This window comes from Magnolia sinica, chromosome 16, assembly GCF_029962835.1.
Source record: "Magnolia sinica isolate HGM2019 chromosome 16, MsV1, whole genome shotgun sequence".
Classification (NCBI taxonomy): Eukaryota; Viridiplantae; Streptophyta; class Magnoliopsida; order Magnoliales; family Magnoliaceae; genus Magnolia; species Magnolia sinica.
The window spans coordinates 2,368,330-2,391,363 of NC_080588.1; the positions used below are offsets into that span (position 1 = coordinate 2,368,330).

At 37.5% G+C, this 23,034-nt stretch overlaps 1 protein-coding gene across 6 annotated transcripts in view; it reads right to left on the bottom strand.

Annotated features, from left to right (window-relative positions):
* Positions 1-15,272, bottom strand: part of LOC131228535 (protein ENHANCED DOWNY MILDEW 2-like) — a 47,867-nt gene extending 32,595 nt beyond the window's left edge. For 4 of the 6 annotated variants that reach the window (XM_058224256.1, XM_058224257.1, XM_058224255.1 and 1 more), the window contains exons 1-3: positions 13,208-13,230; positions 11,405-11,843; positions 10,665-10,761 (exon numbers count right to left, since the gene is read on the bottom strand). In XM_058224256.1, the coding sequence (XP_058080239.1) occupies positions 10,665-10,761; positions 11,405-11,814 (507 nt within the window). In that variant the 5' untranslated portion in view covers positions 11,815-11,843; positions 13,208-13,230. Of the gene's footprint in view, positions 1-10,660; positions 10,762-11,404; positions 11,844-13,207; positions 13,231-15,156 lie in introns of those variants that run through there. The other 2 variants (XM_058224254.1, XM_058224258.1) reach the window with 2 other exon arrangements.
* Between the last annotated feature and the right edge of the window lie 7,762 nt (positions 15,273-23,034).

A 23,034-nucleotide genomic window follows, 5' to 3' on the forward strand; every position in this document is an offset into this window, starting at 1 on the left:
CGTTCTCTTCCTCTCACCTCGAAAGGTAAAAACCCTAACCCATGTGGCTGTAATTGGGTGAAGCGTGAATATTTACAAGGTCAGTTTGCACATGCAGGGCCCATGTGCTTTTACTGTGCTTGTAGGGGCCCTCTAGACTTTTTCATTTCTTTACAGCGTAATGTGTCGAGTGCATGGGACACGATGACCCAAGCACGCACCGACAAAATGAAGGTGGGCCCTTAGGAAAAATACCTATTCGAATTTGGGGATTATGGTACCTTATTACTATTTCGAATTTGGAGATTTTGGTGCCCTAATCCCATTTTGAATTTGGGAATTTTGGTACCCTAATCCCAAATCGAATTTAGTGGTTTTGAAATTGGGGATTTGGGTACCCAACTCCCACTTCGAATTTGGGGATTATGGTACCCTAATCACATTTCAAATTTGGGGGTTTTGAAATTGGGGATTTTGGTACACCCGGCCTGTTCTAATAGAGCGTGAGGCACACATTGCAAAGCCCATTTTCCACTCAAGGATGAAGATGAACATCCATTGGATATGAGTTCAGTGTTATACATACCGGTGATATTATTGATAATATTGCTGCTGTTTTGCAATATTCTAGATATCGTGATATATCGTGCCAACCCCTTTATTATAAATACATGGTATCGACAACAATATCAATGTTATTGTCAATATCAAAACTTCCTATCTAAATACATAGAAAATAGAGAGAAATTTGAAAACATTCACAAAAATCCAATATTTTGGGGGTTATCTTCCTAGGGTGATTCCAACCACTCCTGAGGTTCGAAACCAAATGTTGAATTTGGGAGAGAATCGCAACTTGAGAGGAAACGGGACGGAACTCCCATATGAGAGGAAGATGAGAGAAGTTCTATTTTTTTAAACGTGGTAGCATGGATTGGACTATAAATCCATGTATATGCATGATTCTCATGCATTGACAAGGATTTGAGACAAAAATAAATAAAATTTTAAGTGGCAAAAAAAATGGAGAAATTTGTTAAAATCCTAATTTTCCATTTTTACCCCTTAAAATGAGATTCCATGTCTAGAAATTTAATATATTCATAAATGGTAGTCAATAATATCAATTGACCACAAGTTTTCCTTTTTTACAAAAATATTTTTAATTTCTTGAAATTAAAAAAATATAAAAATATTTTTATTTTAAAAATAGATGTTAACGAGTGTTAATTGATGTGCAAAACTTATATATTAATGAGCATTGGCTGATCTATCAATTGGCCACAAATTTTCCCTTTAAAAAAAATATATTCTTAATCATTTCCTCATCATCATCAAAGCCTTATCTCAATTAATTAGGGCTGGAGTATTTTTAAATTTAATATTAAAATATGAGAAAAAAAATCTTCTTATTTTGGAAAAAAAAAATGATTAAGTTGTTTCGTAAACTATTTCTTACATGTATGCAATGTTTTAAATATCGACAATATCAGCCGATAGATCTTGTATCCCACCTGTGCGATACGAAACACACAGGGAATGAAGATAGATCCCACATGTTTGATCCGGTGAGCATTTTCAATATCCGATCCCTTTTTTAGTTGAAATTATATTAAATCAATATCAAATGGTTATAAATACATTGGTTCTCCATGTTTTGCATGAAGAATCATGGAGTTGGAGCTCTGATTTCAATATCCATTGGTTCTTCATGTTCTCCATGGTTTTTTTTTTTTTTTTTTCAAAATTTTCCTTCAACCAGCTATCAATTGAGATTAATTTCGAAGTATTTAGGAGTATTTGATGAAATGATCATCACATATACTCTAATTTTGAAATTTGAGTGTAGGTGGTCTAATTTGGAGAAATTTTGAAATTTTCCCAATTTCTCCCATATTGCTTGCAATGATGCACTCCAAGCATGAAATCAAGCATGTATGACGGTTGATCTACTGATTTGTTAAGTCCTTGTCAATTTTCAAAAAATAAAAATCATTTTTTAATTAAATAATAATAAAATATATTTTTTCAAAAATTTCCTTCAACCAGCTGTCAATCGAGACTAATTTCGAAGTATTTAGAAGTGTTTGATGAAATGATCATCATATACACTCTAAATGTTATGCATTCAATTTGAATATAGTTGCATTAGTTCAATCAGACAACGCATAGCTTAGGACCCAATACAAAGGAAACCTATTGTGTGCACTTCTTCTTTGGGATGTTATGATTTAAAAGTGTGTATTAATGTCTTTTTTAATGATCCCTGAAGTTCGTTGAAAAATTCAACCATTTTCCCAATGTTTTCCCATGTTTCCCAAAAAGTGCGATAAATTACCCGCTACAAATTATATATCCCGTGCGATAATCGATACGTATCTGTATCCGAAGGATGCGATATGTAACGTTATACCGATATTTCAAACATTGCATGTATGTACCTATGTATGTATGCATGTACAAATGTACTGATGGATGGATGTGTGCATATATAGATGACTGGATTACGATCTCGAGCAGCCTTGTAACTCTATTTGTGTTTGAAGCAAAGGTTTTTTTTTTGTTCTATTTAGTTTTTCGATGTATTTTGTGCAACATTGTCATGTGCCAGGGGGCTTAATCCCATAGTAGAATTCCCTTAGAAGGAAGGAGAACCATGCTCAGATTAAGATTAAGGCCCCATTTAACTTCCTTTGGTGAACCCTCATGCATGCTACTTTTCTCTAAGGCCGTCTACTATAGGAGGGCCATTGGGAATCAATGGTGGCATTTGCAATTTTTGGAGTATGCAATGGCTTATGCAATTATACCATCACATACATACTGCCCAGCGGTCATATTTTTTACTGTTGGATCTTTCTTTCTTTCTTTCTTCTTCTTCTTCTAATGCTCTCTCTCTCTCTCACTCTAAACTCTCTTGAATTCTCTCTCTCTCTCTCTCTCTCTCTCTCTCTCTCTCTCTCTCTCTCTCTCTCATAATCTTATTCTCATTCTCTCATTGTCCTTTCCCAAATTCTCTTTCAAGTTTGAAGTTTAAGTGTCAAGTTTCAAGCTCGACTCTTCCAAGTTTTGAGGAATCAAGTTTCAACAATCAAAGATTGTAGAATTGAATATTCAAATCAAGATAGAACAAGATTCTTCTTCAAGAGTCTCTCTCTCTCTCTCTCTCTCTCTCCTACAAGCGTAACTATAACTATAGTATAGGGATAACTCTCTCTCATTACAACTTCATTTCAATCTTTTTCATTGAAACCCAAGTCTAATACTCGGGTTGGAAGTACGGGCATTATCGTAGTGTTACTGAAAAGTCTTATATAGCGTGTGAGCTTTGCAGGTATGTAAATGCCGGTGGCATTGGACGGCACAAGCAACACCTTGCACGCACATCAGGATCAAATGTAAAAGCATGTCCCGGTGTTACTTCAAAAATCCAAACGAAAATCATGGAGTACATGGACAAACATGCAAGAGGGGGGAAAAAAAAAAACATGATAGTGCAGTACTTCAAGAAGAATTTATGGAACAAAATGCCTATGAAAACTTCCTATAGCCCACCAGGATGTTTATTTGTCATCCAACTAGTTCATAAAGTCAAACAAACCTAGATGAAGGGAAAACACAAATATCAGCTTGATCCAACATTTCTGTGGACCCCCAAAAAAAATTCAATGGCAGGTGTTCAATCCCCACTGCTAGTTGTAGTGTGGTCCATTTCTGCTTTGGATCTACCTCATTTTTTGTCTTATACCATAAAATCATCACGCAAGATGGATGGACGATGTGGATATTACACATACATCATGGTGGGGCCCACGAAACTATGCCACGCAAACACATTTCCGCCAATCCATGTCTTGCATGATTCAAAAGGATTACAGTGATTTGACAATTGGTAATATCCAATCACAGGTAAGATGTAATGATGTGAATTTTACACTATGTTACCGCGGTAGTCTATGAAAACAAACAGGCCCTTAGATGTTATAGATAAGAGATGCAATAGCTAAATGTCATTTCCATTATATTCGGCTGCCTACATTCTTAATTTAGCCTCATTCTTCACTTTCATCAATCAGAGTGAGGCAAAAGCGACGTATACGGTAGGTGTTTTTAACGTTTTGGATAGAACGGTTCCAAATAAAGATGAACAAGATAAGATTTATGCTCTACTGGACATCGATATGAAGGGTGCGGAGATTTTCTCAAGAGACGTAGCAATCATGCATAGAACTATAAAATTGCCAAGTATGAAATTGTTTCTAAGTTAATTTTTAAATTATTTCTAACTAAGAAATAATTTCTTATAATATACAAAGTCTAACTTACATAACCATTATTCGCACAGCTAACTAGTGGTCAATATAAGGACTGAAACCGAACGGGAAGGATCCAACACTAAAGAAGCTAACCATGAAAATTCCCGGCCTTACATGTTCAGCTAGTGGTTGTGAGCACAACTAGAGTCATTTGAATTAGTAAGTTTTCCAATTCGCTCATCAAATGTGGAATTTAAACAGGGAGTTAAAAGTAAATGGGTGTCAACTCATCTCTAATTCACTTTCAATTGGAATGTTATACAGATGCACAACAGAAAAAAGAAAAACAATTTTTTTTAAAAAAGGAATCCTCTTGAACAAAAGAAGCTCAATGGCCTAATATTCGTCCAGTACAACCAGAAGTTGTCATAATGATTCTAAGCTAGGCAAGAAAAGTCTAGTTTTGATGATCTTAATTGCTTAGATAATTTTAGAGGCAAATGGTGAATGACTTGTAGAGACAAAGAATCCAGTCTTTACAGGTAAGGACTTAACATGGGCCCGAGTAGAAGATGTCGTATTTGTATCAGCACCTAGCATAGGCCTAATAACAGTCAAGGCCAAGTAAATGAAATTTAGAAGATATAAGAAGAAGATGATCAAGATCAGCAATTGGATGGGAATGAAGTACTAGTGATGAGGATATCCAACCGTTTAAAGTTTATCATCGACAGAAGCGCGCCTCACAAGCATCACTATGGATAGGATGAAATTGACGATCAATAGAAGCTTGTTGCAAAAAAAATATCTAGTTTGATAGTCTTATGTTAATTTCCTATTGCAGAAATTTCTACTTTTAGAAGTTCCTGTTTTTATGAATTTCTATTTTCAGAAATTATTATTTTTGGATATTTCTGTTTTTAGAAATTTATATTTTAGTTAATTTCCTGATTTTCAGAACATTCTAGTCTTAAGAAATTTCTATTTTTGTTAGTTTCCTATTTAAGTTGTTTCTAATATAAGTAACTAAGGGTATTTTGGTATTTGCCTTTTATTTGCAAGTTCTATTTAAAGGGAGTTCAGCCCTAAACATTGGGTTAATTTTTTTTTAGAAAAGAATAAAGCTACAGAGCTTTTACACAACCGGGTGTAAGACCTTCATCTTCCTCCTACTCCTCCTACTTTTTTTCTCTAGTTAATCATTCTAATCTTCTTCTTACTTCTTATTTCTTCCATCTAGTTTATTTGCAAAAATCTAGAATTCTATTTGTGAATTTCCTATTTCTTGGACCTATTCAAATGTCCCCAACTGATAATCCTATTTAATCTAACAGTTTGTTAAAGGATTAGACCATCACGTTAGATGGTTAAATTGACCCTTGTGAGACATGAAAGTCCTATCTTTCGTAGGATCCACTTTTCATATTTGAATATTTAGTACTACATGATTGTAATGGATGGTCATGATCATTGATGAGTTTTCTTTCAGATAATTCTTATATATGATGAATAATCACGCTGAAAATTGATTGTTTATTTTGTGTTTTATCTTAAATTCTAATTTCACACATCTATGGTAGATCAAGCTGCCCTACGTCAACTGGTCCGAACCGATGATAAAGAAATAGAAAAAAAAAATAAAAATGGCATATGTCAAAGAAGGAGATAACTTTGATAACGACGATGATGACAATGATGGTGGTGATGATGTTGTGTCACAATGGGTTATGCATCGATGTGTACAGTAATATATTAATTAGTAGTCCATGTTTAATTTTTAGGTTTTAAATTTTGTAAGTCACTAAGTTGTAACTTTGTAAGGTCTAGTTTTTTTTACTGTTTTAATTTTGTAGTTCACTACTCCCTCGTTTGTACTATTTAAGTATCTATACAACAAGTCAACTCATCAAGAAGTCATTAATAAAATTCCTGTGTTTGTAATTTTTAATAAGTTGTTGTTCATTAGTGTAACTTGTTGATTGTTTTATTATGTAACTTATAGATGGTCCAATAGTTATTTAGTTGTGAATATAATCATGAAATGTAACAAAATATAATAAAATAAGTATATAAAAAAATAAAAAAATAAATCCAATAACTTGTTGTAATTATACAATTTTTCTTAATTTTTTAGAATTTTTTTACGATTTTTCCCCATTTGTCATTTTTTAATTTATCCAAAAAAAAAAAAGAAGCTTGAGCAATCACTTATGCAATTATGGGATCGCATAAGTGATCAACCCAACTGGATGGCCCAAGATCACATGTGTTTTGACAACATTGATTGTGTGTTTTAGTATTTGCATTATATGACATTTGAATGCAATGAACTCATTTTGGATACCAATTGCACTGCTTTTGAAAGGTAATTACACTACAAGGGATGAAACCCTGGATCACACACACACACACACACACACACACACACAAAAATATATATATTGTGTGTGTGTGTGTCTTTTGAGTCATAAGTGTGTAAACGTGTCTTTTTTTAACATCTACTAAAGTTTGATTGAAAAAAAATTCGATCTTTTTTCAATGTTTCCCTCAAACAGCAATATTTTTCCCAGCATCTGCGATATTTTCCACAATATCCATACATGTATACATATCCAAAGTCATCAATACATGGAACAGTATGGACAGCTTTCTAAGGTCATATACGCTAATCCAAACCGCTTATCTAGAAAGACATACCACATATGATGGCTGCCTAAGATCATCATAATTGGAGAATCCTAAAATGTAAATTTATGGCCACAAAGAAATGGTTAAGAAGACGATCCATATTCAAAGAAAAAGACTTAAATAATCAAACGGCCAAACGGGCCCTTGTTGCCTTTAGGGCCCGTTTGGCCGGGTGGATTGGGAGGGATTGAATGGTATTAGGGTGGATGGCATGGATTTCTAGGTAATAATGGTGTTGTCGGTGGATTGTCTGGAGATCCATGGGATTGCTATATTCCTGGATTGCTATATCCAGTCTGTTTGGCACGCCCGGGCAAACCCGGGATTAAACCTTCTCATCCCTTCCAATCCCTCAAACCAAACACGTCCTAGGCAAATTTGAAAGGATTAGGGTGGATTGGATGGGATTTAAAGGTAATTGGAGAATCCTAAAATGTAAATTTATGGCCACAAAGAAATGGTTAAGAAGACGATCCATATTCAAAGAAAAAGACTTAAATAATCAAAGGGTTGATATATTCCAATCCAAGTGTTATTTAGGGCATCTCTAATCCATTATGAGGCCAAGTAGGTATGTTGAGTCTAATCATTCGCTGAGTCACCTGAAGAGTAGAACAACCTTATTTCGGGCCAGGCGATCTTCTTGATGATACCAACATTTACAATGGGTAGGATGTCCAATGTACATAAAATGTTGTCGGGAATAAAGGCATTGTCCAGTAAGCACATGCTAGGTATGTTTTTTAGATGAGAGCCTAACAGATTGTGTAGGTGTTCTACATGGAAGCAAAATAGGGGGCAAACTCATCAAAAGATGCAAACAAAGAGTGGAGTAGAGGTGATAGCAAAGCGATTTTGGAATATACCCCAAAGAGTTTTGGAAAATTTCCAATGGAGGAGTAGATTTTGGACAAAGAACTTTGAAATGAGTTATTTTGTTGATAATTTCCCATTAATTTTTCTGTGCCTTCTTGAAAATGATGCTATTGCATTTCAGTAATTGACTTTATTAAACAATAATTCGCTCTCCAAAATGCATAAAACAACTTGAAAGAAAAGTATGCAATTGCAGATTGACATTCTCCACATTAAGAACAAAGCCTACACTAAAGGTACATACCACGAAGTTGCCAAGAAGTACAGAATTACCACAAATGTGTCAGTTTTCAATGCCACGTAAGCAAAATGACAGTAAGTTCTTAATCATCTTCTCATTATTTGACCAGACAAGGCACTTCTTCAGCTGCCCATTTGGGCAGCAAAAGTCTGAGCTAGTGATGCGGACATCAGTGGTGCACCCTTTAGAGTGTACCAGAGGAGGCGTCACCGATAGAGTACCAGAGCTGAGGAGTTGATGTGGATGGGCGTCAAGTCCATCGAACCCATTTTCTGACGTGTTACAAGTGGAGGAGCAACATGACCGCACCTTGACTGTAGGCCCATGGGGTAGATTTCACACCCTGTCGCGCGGGCGTTTTAGTTTTAGGCATCTTTTTGTTCTTTTCCTTGTTTTTAGGGGCTTTAGTGCACTTTTTGTTTTTTCCGTGACTTATATATACACAGTGAGAAACCATATTTTAGAATTGAATTAATGAGAATTCGTATGGTTTCTTCCTCTTTTACCAAAGATATTAAGATTTCAGGATTGGGCATTGAGTGTTAAGGATTCCACCCCGGTTTCAGATTTTCCTTCTTTCTAGATCTTCGAAGTGCAGGAAAATGTACAAATCAGTCTTCTTTTTCTTTGATGCCTTAGAATCCGTACTCTCTTTCATCTCGAACCCATCTTTTCTTCATCACTTTCGTTCCTCTCTAGATATTCCTTTTTTATTTGAACGGAAAAGAGGGATGGTTAGTCAGGATAATCGGATCCAAACTTAACTGTGGGCTGACTTATGCTAGATCTGAAACATCCTCATATCCTTAGGTCATCCTTTTTTTACTATTTGCGTGATTTTATGCTAAAGAGCATGATCCTGATTAAATGATTTCATGTCTGTGTTGAGATTTGCTTAATATCCTTGATTGAAAACAGTTAGTTGGTTAATTTTATTATTTGAATCTCTTCAACCTGATTATACATGCGTATAGGGTTAGGCCATCACATGTCCCTGTATCAGCTATTTTCAACTACAAATCTTTGGTTGAATTGCAGACTTCTGATGCAGGACATGAAAATTAAATATGATATGTGAGAATTTAGGCTGAAGATCACGTTAGTTTAAAAACAATTACACAAATTCCATATCCCACATGAAAGTCCAAACATTCAATTAAGGGGAATCTATGTGAGTCCAGGCCTACACATGATAGGGCTAGATCAATAAAAATTATAAACCAAACGATATTCAAAGATAAGAAATAATCATCCACACATGCATAATAATTAGTTCCTAATCCAAGGGATTCCCCAATTTTAAATTAAGGAACCCTAGTTTGAGAAAAGGGGCAAGTAAATTATGGAAGATGCAATCTAAGGTTAGGGTTTATGAAAATAGGTATGAAAATGAGAAAATAAGAGAAAACCTGAACCGGGAGACAATTCCCGTGAGCGTACAATGGCCCAAGGCTTGACGCACGTGGGCACTAGCCTGGCCGCACGTGCAAGCGGGTCCCACACCAGAAAATTGATTCCTTGGCCCTTGTCGTCCAGGGGTGGGCTCCAAACCCCCAAACTTTCAAGGTGATCTGAGCTACAGGCTGTACGCGATGCTCCGCTGAAGTTTCAACCCTCCTGCAGGGCCAAATTCTAGAAACTGGCTATAGGGAAAAGATCCGCTGCAAAACTGATGGATTTGAGGTGAGGATAGTTGTAGGAGTTGAGATATATGGATGGAAGAGGGTAGGAGTGGATGGAAATATATATGGCTTCGCACTACGGTAGTTAGCCCTTCGAAAAGGGAAGGCTTCGCACCCACTTGAATTTTTTCACAATTCAAAAGCTCAGATAGTAGAAAAAAACTTGCAGAAATTTTTATTAAACTTCAATGAATCAAAAGAGCTACAAGGGGTGTCTATTTATAGGAAAACCCTATACCCAAAACTCGCGCCATGTGCGCAACCTATTACTTAGCGATGAAGTAAACTAAAATAAAAACCAAACAAAGAAATCCAAAACGTTCATGATGTTCTAAATAATATAAATAAGCAAAACCTAAAACATGAGATCAATCCGACTAGTGGGTCATGATCATGAGATCCCATGATGGGCTTTATTTGACTATCGGGCCCACTCTTTTGAACCAAACTTCGTCTTCTAACTAGGAGGCCCTCCCTATACGTCGCCATCAAGTCAAATCGACAGTGGAGCCCTCCTTCTTCGTACGTACGTGCATAGAGGCCCGGCCTGCATGCACATGTGCGCATGACGTCCCCATCAACTTCTCTATGGTAAATGATTATTTATGGATTTCTTTTTTCTCTTTTTCTGTTTTTTTTTAGGCCTCAGCACTCAACAATAAAATATCTTACTCCAATGTTACAAAAGGATTTTTAAATGTCTTGCCAAGATTCATTCAGTCCTCCCTGTAACTTGAGCAGGGGGCAGAGATCAAGGGAGCTGCACCACCATGATTTCCTCTTCTACCATGATCTCTATTGACTATAAGAAATTAATGGTTGGAAACATGTCCAAAGGAAATAATTCAACACCAACCAATAATTCAAGGCACACCAAAGAATAAAAAGATGGTATTTGCTGCATTAAGAATCAGATGAATTTAAGGAGAGAAGCATACAAACCCTCGATTTCGCAACTGCTTCATCTCTTTTAATCAGCGCTTTAATCAGAGGCAGGTGATACAACAGATCATTTCCATAGGGTCTGACATCATATAAGCTGCAAGTTATGAAGAAATCCATAAGACTGGCAAATCTAACAAACATAAAACTGAGAACAGTTGAAAATAATAGTTGATTCTCCACATGATTCGGTGCAGTTTATCAAAAGGCCTATTACACCTTATCCTCAAGCTTTGCTTGTCAACTAATTTTCATGGGAAGCTATCTGGACTCAGAATCCTCCAGCAAGCTGGCATTACTGGAATCTTTGTTATTATTGTCCTTGTTGTTACTAGGAGGTGTCTTTTAACATTCTGCCACTGAAATTTAAGTGGCACTCTTATAAAGTTGTAAATAACTTTGGGGATCCAACATTTGTCTTTTTTGGCTCACTTCAATTTAAACAAACATATCACCTGTTATTGGTCAACCAAGAAGTTGAATTTTATTTTATATGCATTTTTTCCGATTAAACCATCCTCTTACGGTGCCCAAGCAAGCATCGGCCCTTACCAGCTGAAAAGCCCAGGTAAAAGAGGAAGGTTGATGTCCAATGGACAGCCACCATAGAACTTTTGCCATTATATGATTTAAAAGCTAACCCCCATTGACTAGGAGAAGGGCAGCAGTGGTGGTGATGGTGGTGTGATGGCGATGAATTGCTAATGATAATGATATGATAATAGCATCAATTGCCAAACCTGAAAACTTTCCTCAAGTGTTCCCAGACAGTTGCATCTGATGCTTGTCTATTCTTCTTAGCAAAATGAATGCAGTGGACAGTGATCAGGATTGTTCTGATTGTATTCTCAAAGCTCTTCCTTGACTTCTGAAGCTTTATCCAACAGCTTTCCTTTGAAAGAACAGAAATCTCAGGATGTTCATCTGACAGGTCCAGTTTCCATGCGGTGACCCGTTTGTAGATTTTTTGGAGCCCACCATCAGCGATCCCATGAAGGAATATCGGCTTTTTCGTCCCATCTAAGATTGTCCCCTCGCCCCATTGCATCGGCAAAACAGAGAATGAGATGGGTTCATCTTTATCATCTACGAAGTGGTAATTCGTAACAGATTGCGGAACAACCTCTTCCTCATCATCCGAAGAAGCCATAATTCATCTACCCAAATTATATGAATGGCCTACAAAATAAATAAATAAATAAATAAAAGAAAAGAAGAAATCATAACAGAGACCGTAATTATCCAATAAACCAAACCAAATCAAAAGTCAAAACCATATGCAAAGGCAAGACAAAAAAAAAAACGTGCAAAAAAAAGAAAAAAGAAAAGAAAAGAAGAAGAAGAAGGAGGAAAAAGAAAATAGAAACCACTCTGCAGGTCTAAGATTTAAGGAAAAAACACAGCTATTAGCAGCAATATTATGCCCAGATATGGCATGGGCACGACATGGATTGGATACAACATGAATACAGTTTTACTACTAAATATTTAAGTATCATGGATATGAAACAAATGTTACTATTCACAAATCACAAATATCTAGATATGATAGATTAGGATGCAAAATAGATAGGAAACGAATCTGACAGCAATTTCATGTTCTGTGATACTGAATTTCAAAAAGAAAAATCAACATCAGGAGGGGAAATTTTTATAATACTAATAGGGCCAAAATTTGGACTCACGTGGATTGATAAAAATAAATAAATAAGCAATTGGAAGTCTGTATGATGACATTAACAAAAGCATTTGCATCAAAATCAGAGGGTCCTCATGCAGTCGAGAAAAGCAAAATGCACCATAGGTAACTAGGATTCCAATTTGTTGGAAATGACACGTGGTTTACATTGGCTTTGGTGCTCCTGTGGAGTACCAAACTCTTTGTTCTTATTTCATGTATTCTTTATCATTTTTAACAACCGTACTTGTCTCTTTGTGGTTGAGCTTTATTATAAATAAGATGATAAGAGAGAAGAGCTCTTCAACTCTCTCCCTTTTCTCCCATTCACTTTTGACCTATCAAATGAGCAGTTTTGATCAGCCGCATGTCAAGCAATGGCATGGAGGAGGAATTGTAACCGGATGCATCAAGAGGCACTAGCTTCAGTCCCCACTAACATGCATACTAATTGAACATAAGGGCTCGTTTGAACGCACACTCCCAGGAGGCGTTTGAGGCCAGAATGTGGTTTTGATCAAAAACAGCAATTTATGTTGTGTGGTTGGATGCACTTTGCAAACTTCCATCTCATCTCGCTAGACAAAATAGGCACTAAAACATGGACTCAGCAAAAACCAATCTATCCAAAAAGAAGGGTTGAAACCATCCTTTTTCAGAAACCTCCTTTTAGCGAATTGAGTCCAAACGGGCCCTAAGTACCAAATAATTCTAACAAAAAACCAAAAAGGGAAAAGACTGTATGAACGTGGTGTTCATCAATACTCAATGCACACATTTCTCTTGTTGTTCAACGACAGTGGCCGGGAATCCAGAAACGTATTTCGAAATGGAGATTAAAAATGTGTGCTAGAGTCCTACGTACTGTCATTGCATGGAGTGAGACATTTTCCACCAATGCCAGTAATGCGCACATGCTCCTAATTGTGAGGGACCAACTTTGCTGCAGAGCAGGTTCACAGAATCTTAGTGCACATCCCATGCCCTACAGTGACAATTTGCGGGAATCCAGCAAATATTTCAAAATTGGATTTTAACCCCTGTTTTGAAATACATTTCTGGATTCCCACCCACTGTCGTTGAACAGTAGCACAATCGTGAGCCCGACTCTCAATGCACACTGTGTACGCGCACTACCATTTCCCAGACAAAGTTAAACATCCAAAGCCTACATAATGAAGAGGTTCTGTATGATGCTCAGCCAAGCAAAACAGTAGAGACTGGACCCACAATTTAGCATATGCAGACCGTTCAACTGGCAGGGCCCACCGTTCAACTGGAAGGGTCCACAATGGACAGGCAGTGGCCAGTGGTAACATCGTATCAGCGACATGTTAATGGACTGATGAGCCAATGGTGCAGATTTCAACAGCGACTAAGGTCATTCTCAGGGCATGTCTAACTAGGACAGTGGTCCCACCCAATGAACAAGCAAAACATTAGAGACTGGACCCACATTTTAGGGGTTCTTTGGATGCCTGTAATTTTTTTAGTTGTAAACACATTACACCTGAAAAGAGCTTCAAGTGTAATCGGTATACATGTTGTTCCATTTGGCTTTTAAGTGGTAATTTGTTTACAGGTGAACAGATTGTGTGTTTGGCTAGCCTGTAAAGTGTTTACAATGAATATAGTAGGTATTCATACCATAGAGCTTGGGCGGTGAACCTTCCAAAATCCACAAATCACATAAGGACTTGATTTTTTTAGGGTCCTAAGAGAGCATTAAAGCATGCACACACTAAATGGATTGGATGTTTTCCACCCATCACAGTGGGCCCCAAATGCAATCTAGAAATTTTCAATGGTGGATGTCCCATCCTTCCCTCGTGTGGTCCATTTGATAATGGACGAGCTATTTTTTAGGGCCACAGGAAAGCATCAAGGGAAGTACATGATGGATAGATTGGATGTACCATACACATTACAGTGGGCCCCACATATCATGAGTGTATATTAACCATTGTGTTCTAACATGTATAATGCATTTTTAGCTATAAAGACTTTACCTGTAATCTGAAACATGGTTTTTTACCAGTTTCAGATTACAGCTAAAAGTTGTAATCTGTTTACAGCCTGTAAAAGCTTTACAGGCAAATACATACATCCAAACAGCCCCTGTAATTAGATTACCTGTAATCCCTTTACAATTTAGGGACTTTACAGGCATCCAAACGACCCCAGCGATGCAGACTGTCCATCAGGCGGGTCCTGCAATGGACAGGCAGTGGTACCGACCATTTAACCATCCTAACCATTGTATCAGCAACATGTTTATGGACAGACAAACCAATGGTGCAGATTTCACCAGTAGCAAAGTACCAGCCGTGCAACTAAGGTCATTCTCAGGGCATGACGCACCTGATGAACAAGCAAAGCCCAGAAAGGACAGGCAGTGCTACTAAGCATCTTACCATCCTAACCATCATATCAGCAACATGAGAATGGATGTATCAGCCAGTGGTACAGATATCACCATTAACGAAATGCCGACAGTGTAACTAAGGTCATTTTCCGGGGCATGGCCCATCTAGGACACTGGCCCCACCCCATGAACGTCCAGAGTCACAAAATTGTGGGGCCCACCAGTGCAGTTGCTGGACGAGGGTAACAATGAAAATGTAAAAACCTTACTGCAGTTATCAAATGTCGGGAAATTTCCAAAAATTCAAAAAAAAAAAATAAAAAAAATCTAAGCATGAATTCAAATAGAAAAATGCCCGAAAAACAGATAATGAGAATTCAGATGAATATATTCTCGAAATGAAAAGCCACGTTAGACAATGTAAATCCCAAACCCTAGTTTTCTGTTACCTGCAGAGAGGGAGAGAGGGAGAAAGATTTCCTCTTGGTGTTTGAGAGGGAGACAGAATTTTGTACGACACTTTGTTTTCCATCAGTCGCGACGCACTATCCAGCGCGCATTGTCTACTGACGCTGCTAAGGGCGACTGGCGAGGTAGATACACAGGGATGCGTGCCCCCACAATGATATATTTGTTTTATCCACTCCGTCCATCTATTTTTCGAGATCATTCCATGGCATGAGTCCGAAAAATGAGACAGATTCAAATCTCAAGTGTATCTTACCACAAGAAAACATAGGTGATTAAACGCCCACTATTAAAAATTTCCTGAGGGCAGCTGTAATGTTTATTTTCCACCACCTATTTTTTATTCAAGCCAGTATCGGCTTGTGTACCATGCACCACGGAACTGGCTGATATGTCGACGTCACCAAATAGGGTCTAACATGAAGTATATGTTATTTCCAAGTTGTTTGTCCATTTTATGACTCCTTCTCAGACTTGAGCCGAAAATAAGACATATACATAGATTAAGTGGACAACACTATGCTTCTATTGTTTCCTGTGGTAGGGCCTACATCAGCTTTTGATATACTTCAATTTTGAACTCCACCTGTAAAATGATGGACGTGGACTGCGTACTCAATAACTTAGCATGCTAAGCGTATCGAGTAAACTCTATGGGGTCTACTATGATTTACTTATTTTATCCATTTCGTCCATATATTTTAAAAAATAATTTGAAGGCTCTACACCAAAAATGAAATATATCCAAATCTCAGCCAGACCTCACCATGGAACAGTGTGAATTGAAATTATACTGTAGAAAATTTCTTAGGGGCCACGGAAGTTTTGAATCAATATGTTATTTATATTTTCCTTTCATCCATGTCTTTGTGATCTTATGAACAGGTTAGATGACAAATAAACATCACTATAGGCTTACCAAGGTTTCAACGATGGAAGTCATTATTCCCACCGTTTCCTGTGGTGTGGTCCACTTGAGCTTTGGGCATACTTCAAGTTTCAGCTCAACCATTAAAATTAGTTGGAAAAATGGATGTACAGTGTGGATAATCCACACACATTCACAATAGGCCCAACTGAGTTTACTCAGTACGATAAAAGTGTACTTAAGTAATTCAGTAGGCAATCCGAATTCTAAAATGGTCTAGAACAACGGATGGATAAACTACGTGAATTCAAAATGGCCGGGTAACTCAGTACGCAATCCGGTTTTGAAAAATACACGCTACGTAAGTCCTCAAACGTTTTAAAGGTGAGAATAATTGTCAACACTGTTATTTGTGATGTGGTCTATTTGAGCCTGAGATATGACTCAATTTTGATCTCACCCTCTAAGATGATCTCCCCAAGTGGATGAACGGTATGGATATAATAAATATATTATTATAGGGGCCATGTAACTTTGATCTCTTTGCAATCGTTTGTTAAACTACTCTAGTTGGCGCTCGTCTTCGCAGCACTGCTTCCGTTGATTAGGTGTTCAAACGCAACTGCTTCGCATGGTGTGGTACACATGAGATTTGTATATACCCCGATTTCTTTTTTTGTCTCGTCTTCCAAAATTTTAAGGAAAAATGGATGCACGGCCTGGATGAAACAAATACACGGTGGTCCACATGGCACTAGCAACTGGCTACTGACAGCGTCACAGCCAACCCGAAATGGGATTGTGTACTGGAAAGTGGAAACCAGTACACATTGTCTTATTGAGTAAACTGTTAGGCCCACCATGAGCGTAATGTCTTATCCACACGGTCCATCCGTTTTTTCATCTCATTTTAATGGTCGACCCCAAATTTGAACATATCAAAAGCTCAAATGACCCCACCACAGGAAACAGTGAAAATAATGATGTCCGCCGTAAAAACCTTCTTAAGGCCCACAACAATGTTTATTTTTCATCCAACCTGTTTGAAAGATCACAAAAACATGGATGAAGGGAAAATTACAATATCAGCTTCATCCAAAACATTTGTGGCCGGGTTAAGATTTCAACGGTAGTTGTTCAAATTCACACGATCTCCTACAATGTGGTACCCTTACCCGTTTGGCTGGGCAGATTGGAAGGGATTGGATGGTACCGGAATGGATTGGAAGTTAAATCCCAAGATTGGCCAGGAGTGCCAAACAGACTTGATATAGCAATCCGAAGATATAACAATCCCATGGATCCTAAGACAATCCACAGACAACATCATCATTACCTTAAATCCCAAGGTGACCTGATCCGGTGATATAGCAATCCCATGGATCTTAAGACAAGCCACTGACAACACCATCAATACCTTTAAATCCCATCTAATCCACCTTTATCGTTCAAATTTGCCTGGGACGTGTTTGTTTAGAAGGATTAAAAGGGATGAGAAGGTTTAATCCCAAGATTGGCCAGGCATGCCAAATAGACTTGATATAGCAATCGCGAGATATAACAATCCCATGGATCTTAAGACAATCCACTGACAACATCATCATTACCTTGAAATCCATGCCATCCACCCTAATACCATTAAATCCCTTCCATTCCACCCGGCCAAACAGGCCCTTAAGCTTTCCACATGCTTCGATTTTGGGTTCACATCCTAAAATAAGATGGTAAAACCAATGGACGGTGTGGATAAGACACAGCTTACAGTGGGCCCACAGAAATTACCCAGTACGCTGTAGTGCAGTGACTAGCGTGCTGACTTACCCAGTCCGCAATCCGATTTCAGGCAATCCGCGTCCGTCTGTCGCCATCCGCTGGGCCCCACAGACCTGAAAAGATAAAGAGAATACTTGACCACGTAAAGTGACACTTTTGTCCTTTACATAGATAGAGAGATTTCCCACTAACCGATTTAAATATATTTAAATCGCTTGAGTTATATAAACCTCAGTATGGCCCACTTGATCCGGATCATCCAGTGATGGGCCATGCATGGCATTTGATCTAGACATTTAAAAAGTGGTGGATCACAACCGTTTGAATGTTGGGATAATCTTTTTTATATTTGTGCACAGGTAAAATGATAATTTCTATCATCTCTACAAACTTAATATCAAAAACATCATCTTATCTGATATAAGTTAAACATGGATGTTTTATAATTGTATATGAAAAAACTATATGTATACAATAAGATTTAATTTGAAAATTGATATAATGTGCTTACAGGAGCATTATAGGATAGAATACATGGATTGATAATTGATCTAAATCATTTATTATGTCAAACACACGTTTAATGGGCGACCATGCAAACATCATAATAATCAGATTAATATTAACCATTTGATCAGTAGCCTTTGATAAATCAGATCAGGACCACTTTCCTGGATTAAAAAACAAAAGGTTCAATTAATAATTTGATTCATCTGTTTCTTAGGACTCATAACAGATTGCTTATTATTCTAAAAGAATCACATTGATCATTGATTTGGGAAAAAATGGCTATTAAAAAAGGCCAAATCAATTAGAGGAATTAGTGCAATTTTTGATGAAGCGGTTTGGCTGTGATCTCAACACCATGGTGTCAAAGTTCCGTGGGTCCCACCATGATGTATATGTCTTATCCACACCATCCATCCATTTTTCTAGCTCATTTCAGGGCATGATTCAATAAATAAGAAAGACCCAGATCTCAGGTGGGCCACACCATAGAAAAGTGGGGATTGAACGCTTACTATTTAAAACTTTCCACAGCCACATAAGTTTTGGATTAAGCTGATATTTGTGGTTTCCCTTCATCCAGGTTTTCGTGATCTTCTCAACAGGTTAGATGAAAAAGAAGCATTACAGCGGGCCTTAGGTAGTTTTTAACGGTGGACATTCAGTTGACACTTTTTTCTGTGGTGTGGTCCACTTAAGATTTGGATCTACCTCGTCTCTGGGATCATGCCCTAAAACAAGTTGAAACAATGGATGGACGGTGTGGATAAAACATATACATCATGGTGGGGTCCACGAAGCTTAGACAAAAGCCGGCTGGCTGGTATTGGAGTCACCGGGCACATAGCGTCCAACCTTTGCATGATAGCCCGCGAAATTTCCGGACGCGGATTTTCCTCTAGAAGGAAGTTCTCGGTGGGATGCTAGGTGGGGCCACCGTGATGTTTGTGAGAAATCAACTCTGTCCATCTGCTTTACTAGCCTATTTTAGAACATTCCACGGAAAATGAGTTGGATACATAAATCACGTGGGACGCACGAGAGGAAACAGTGGGGATTCAGTGACCATCGTTGAAATATTTTTATGTCCACAAAAGTTTCGTATCAGAATAATATCTTCATTTTTTCACTTCATCCTAGTGGGAATGACATTATAAACGGTTTGGATATCATATAAACATTAAGCGGTTCCCAGAAAGGTTTCAACGGTAGGAAATTCTTTCCCCAATTTTTCCTCTTGTGTGTCTCACTTAAGCTTTTTATCCACCTGATTTTTGATCCGTTATACTTAAATTAGCTCTCAAAACGGATAGACGGGGTTGATTTCTAAAAAACATCACGGTGGGCCCCACCTAGCATAACAGGCAGCAACTTCCTTTGAAAAGGCTTTCGCAGAGAACCCCCGTCCGAAATATCGCAACATCTTTTTTTGGTACAGCCGAAGAGTCGTATCATTTCCATGCATCAATGTCATTTTGAACATGTGGCACACAAGTATAAAATCGAAACCGTCCATTTCTTTCTTCTAACTGTGATTGGCCACTACCCAAATCAGTGTTTAGAGTGTTGTAGTTTACTTGCTGGCATGCAAATGGACACTACAAGATAAAAACCGGAAACTGCTCTCATTATATGAGGAAAGGCCTATTTATTGTGTAGTTAAGGTAAAGCTTAATCGAAGAAATTTTTGGTTTACGGTCAATCGACAACATACATGGTTCAGATCATACACATGTGGCACGTGTGTAGTTCAATATAGAGGTACAAAACATGGCGTGCCTTCATAGGCTGGTAATTGGTTTTCTGTGATCCTAGCCTTTGATCTTTATAATTGAATAGACGCCATAGAAAATTTTCTTATTATGGTGCGTATAGCATAAATTCCAAAACATGGACGGTTTGGATCATCAAACTACTCAGGATGTGGGCCGATTGTGCGGCAAGGATCCATAACTTGTACGATGCCTGTAACACGCGTTTTCAGATTCGACTCGATTCGGTAGTGATCCCACCACTACCCACGTTGGTGCTGGTCGGTGCTGTGTGAGCCCCACCATGATGTATTTTTTTAATCCACGCCATCTATCCACTTTTCTAGCCCATTTTAGGGTATGAACCCAAACTGAAGCAGATGAAAATCTCTGGTGGACCACACCAGGAAATGGGTGGTGATTGAACGCCCACCAATAAAAACTTCCCAAGGCCCACTGTAATGTTTATTTACCATCCAAATGTCTCATTTTTAGGCTCATGCCCTAAGATGAGGAGGCAAAATGAATAGACAAGATAAAATACATACATCATGGCTGCCTACAAAGCTTTTCCTGTACCAACCAATAGGTTGTAGAGGCGCCACTAATTCCTTTCAATTTGTAAGAAGTGGGGTCCACAATACCAATTGAGATGTTTGTAAGAAATCCAACCATCCATCAGTTTCTCCAACTAATGCAAGGATATGATCCAAAAAATAGGTAGATCTAACACTCAATCCGACCATACTATAGGAAACAGTGGGGACAGAAATGTCCACCACCCAAATCGTCTTAGGGTCCACCTATGATGTCTATTTACCATCTAAACTGTTCATAAGGACATTCAAACTAAGATGAACTAGCAATGTTTAGTGAATTGTCCATCCTATCATTTTACTCTAGTTGATTCACTTAAGTTTTCCATTTAGCTCGTCTGTGAATCATGTTCTAATAGGGATAAAAAAAAAAAAAAAACCAATGGACGGCATTTCTCACGGAATCAGGGTGAGTCCCATGTGGATTTTCAAATTGTAGATTTTTAAATTTTTAAAAATACAATTATCTTTAAAATTTCATTTAATGTTTAATAAAATCTCATTTTTTATTGCTCTCCAAAAGTTATAGAGCATTTATTTTTTCAAATATACATGTAAATAACATTAAATAGCTAATAATGACTTTTGAAGGTGTTTATTTAAGAAAAAAATAACCACGTAATTATGCCAGGAAAATAACGCAAAATGCATGAAATCAGATAGAGATTGGATATTGTTAAGGTATGTCAATTCTCACAGTGATGTTGTTGTAATCCATATTGTCCATCTATTTTACCATTTAATTTTGGGAGCCTAAAGTTCAATTGGAGTACACCACAAGAAACAATGGGTTAATAATGTTCATTATTCAAAATTAAATGTTCGTACGGCTTACAAGATTGTATCTTGTCATCTAACCTGGTCATAAAATCACACTAATATATATGAAGGGTCTACACAAACATCAACTTAATCTAGAACTTTTATGGCCCCAAGAAGTTTTCAACATTGGGTGTTCAATTCCACCATTTCTTACAATGTAGTCCACTTTTACTTCACATTTGCCTCGTTTTTAAATGAGCTAATAAAATGGATGGACAAGCAAATCTCTGGTGGACCACACCAGGAAACGGTGGTGATTGAACGCCCATCAATAAAAACTTCGCAAGGCCCACTGTAATGTTTTTTTGCGATCCAATGCCTCATTTTTGGGCTCATGCCGGATGATGAGGAGGCAAAATGAATGGACATGATAAAATACATACATTATGGTGGCCCATAAAGCTTATTTTTTGTACTAATCAATAGGTTGTAGAGGCGTCACTACCGATTCCAATTCCTTTCAATTTGTAACAAGTGGGGCCCACAATACCAATTGAATGAATCCAACCATCCATCGGTACAAATGTAAGGATATGATCCCAAAAAATAGATAGATCTAACACTCAATCGGACCATACAATAGGAAACAGTGGGGTAGAAAAGTCCACCACTGAAACCGTCTTAGGGTCCACCTATGATGTTTATATACCATCCAAACTGTTAAAATTGTAAGTGTTTCTTATAAACAACGGATGATAGAAGAAAACAATAACGAAGCGATCAGATCTATCAAGTTCAAGGCTCGACTTGAATAGCCAATTTCTCAAAACAGAATTCCTGCCTTTTTTCTGAAAATTCCAGCAAGTGCAAATGAAGGAAATCTACAAATTGTCTTCAGGATACAATGAATTCTCAATCTGATTTTAAACACGAAATTTTACACATTTAAGTGTTGAACAGATCTCTAGTTTTGACACTGATATGTCTTAAGACGTTTAAAAAAAGCTCAATAATAAAATAGATTGAGAGTAATTGCACAGGAGATGATATAATCTTAAGGATTAAGAGTTTCTTAGTCTGGATTATAATATTCTGGATTTATATTAATTGAAAGGTTATAGATTTCTTCGTGAAGAAGTACTAAAAAGCATCTTTAAGAAATTCGTACTCATTCACAACAAATAATTGCCTTTCCATGAAAGGACATAACTTTTTATCATATGATAGTTATTTCTGTACCCATTCAGATAGGAGCAGTTATCCAACAAGAAAAATTGTATCGACATAAGCGACATGTGACATAGGTGTCACATGTACAATTATGTTACAATTTCTCTCAATCATAAAAAAAGATAAATAAAACATCAGGGTACCATGGACCAAAAAATTTGAACCGTGTGCCAAAAAGACTAAGGCTCTTATTGCCCCTTGTGACGATGCGTATATACTAAGTGCGCCTAATAAAGCACCCAAGTAGCCCTACAGCCTACGCCGCGCGTGCGCAGACGGTGCTTCGCACCATCCTCGAAGAGATTTGAACCCTGGTTGCATAAGCAAAAACCCCTTCTCTTACCGACTATACACACTATTCAGAAATGTCCA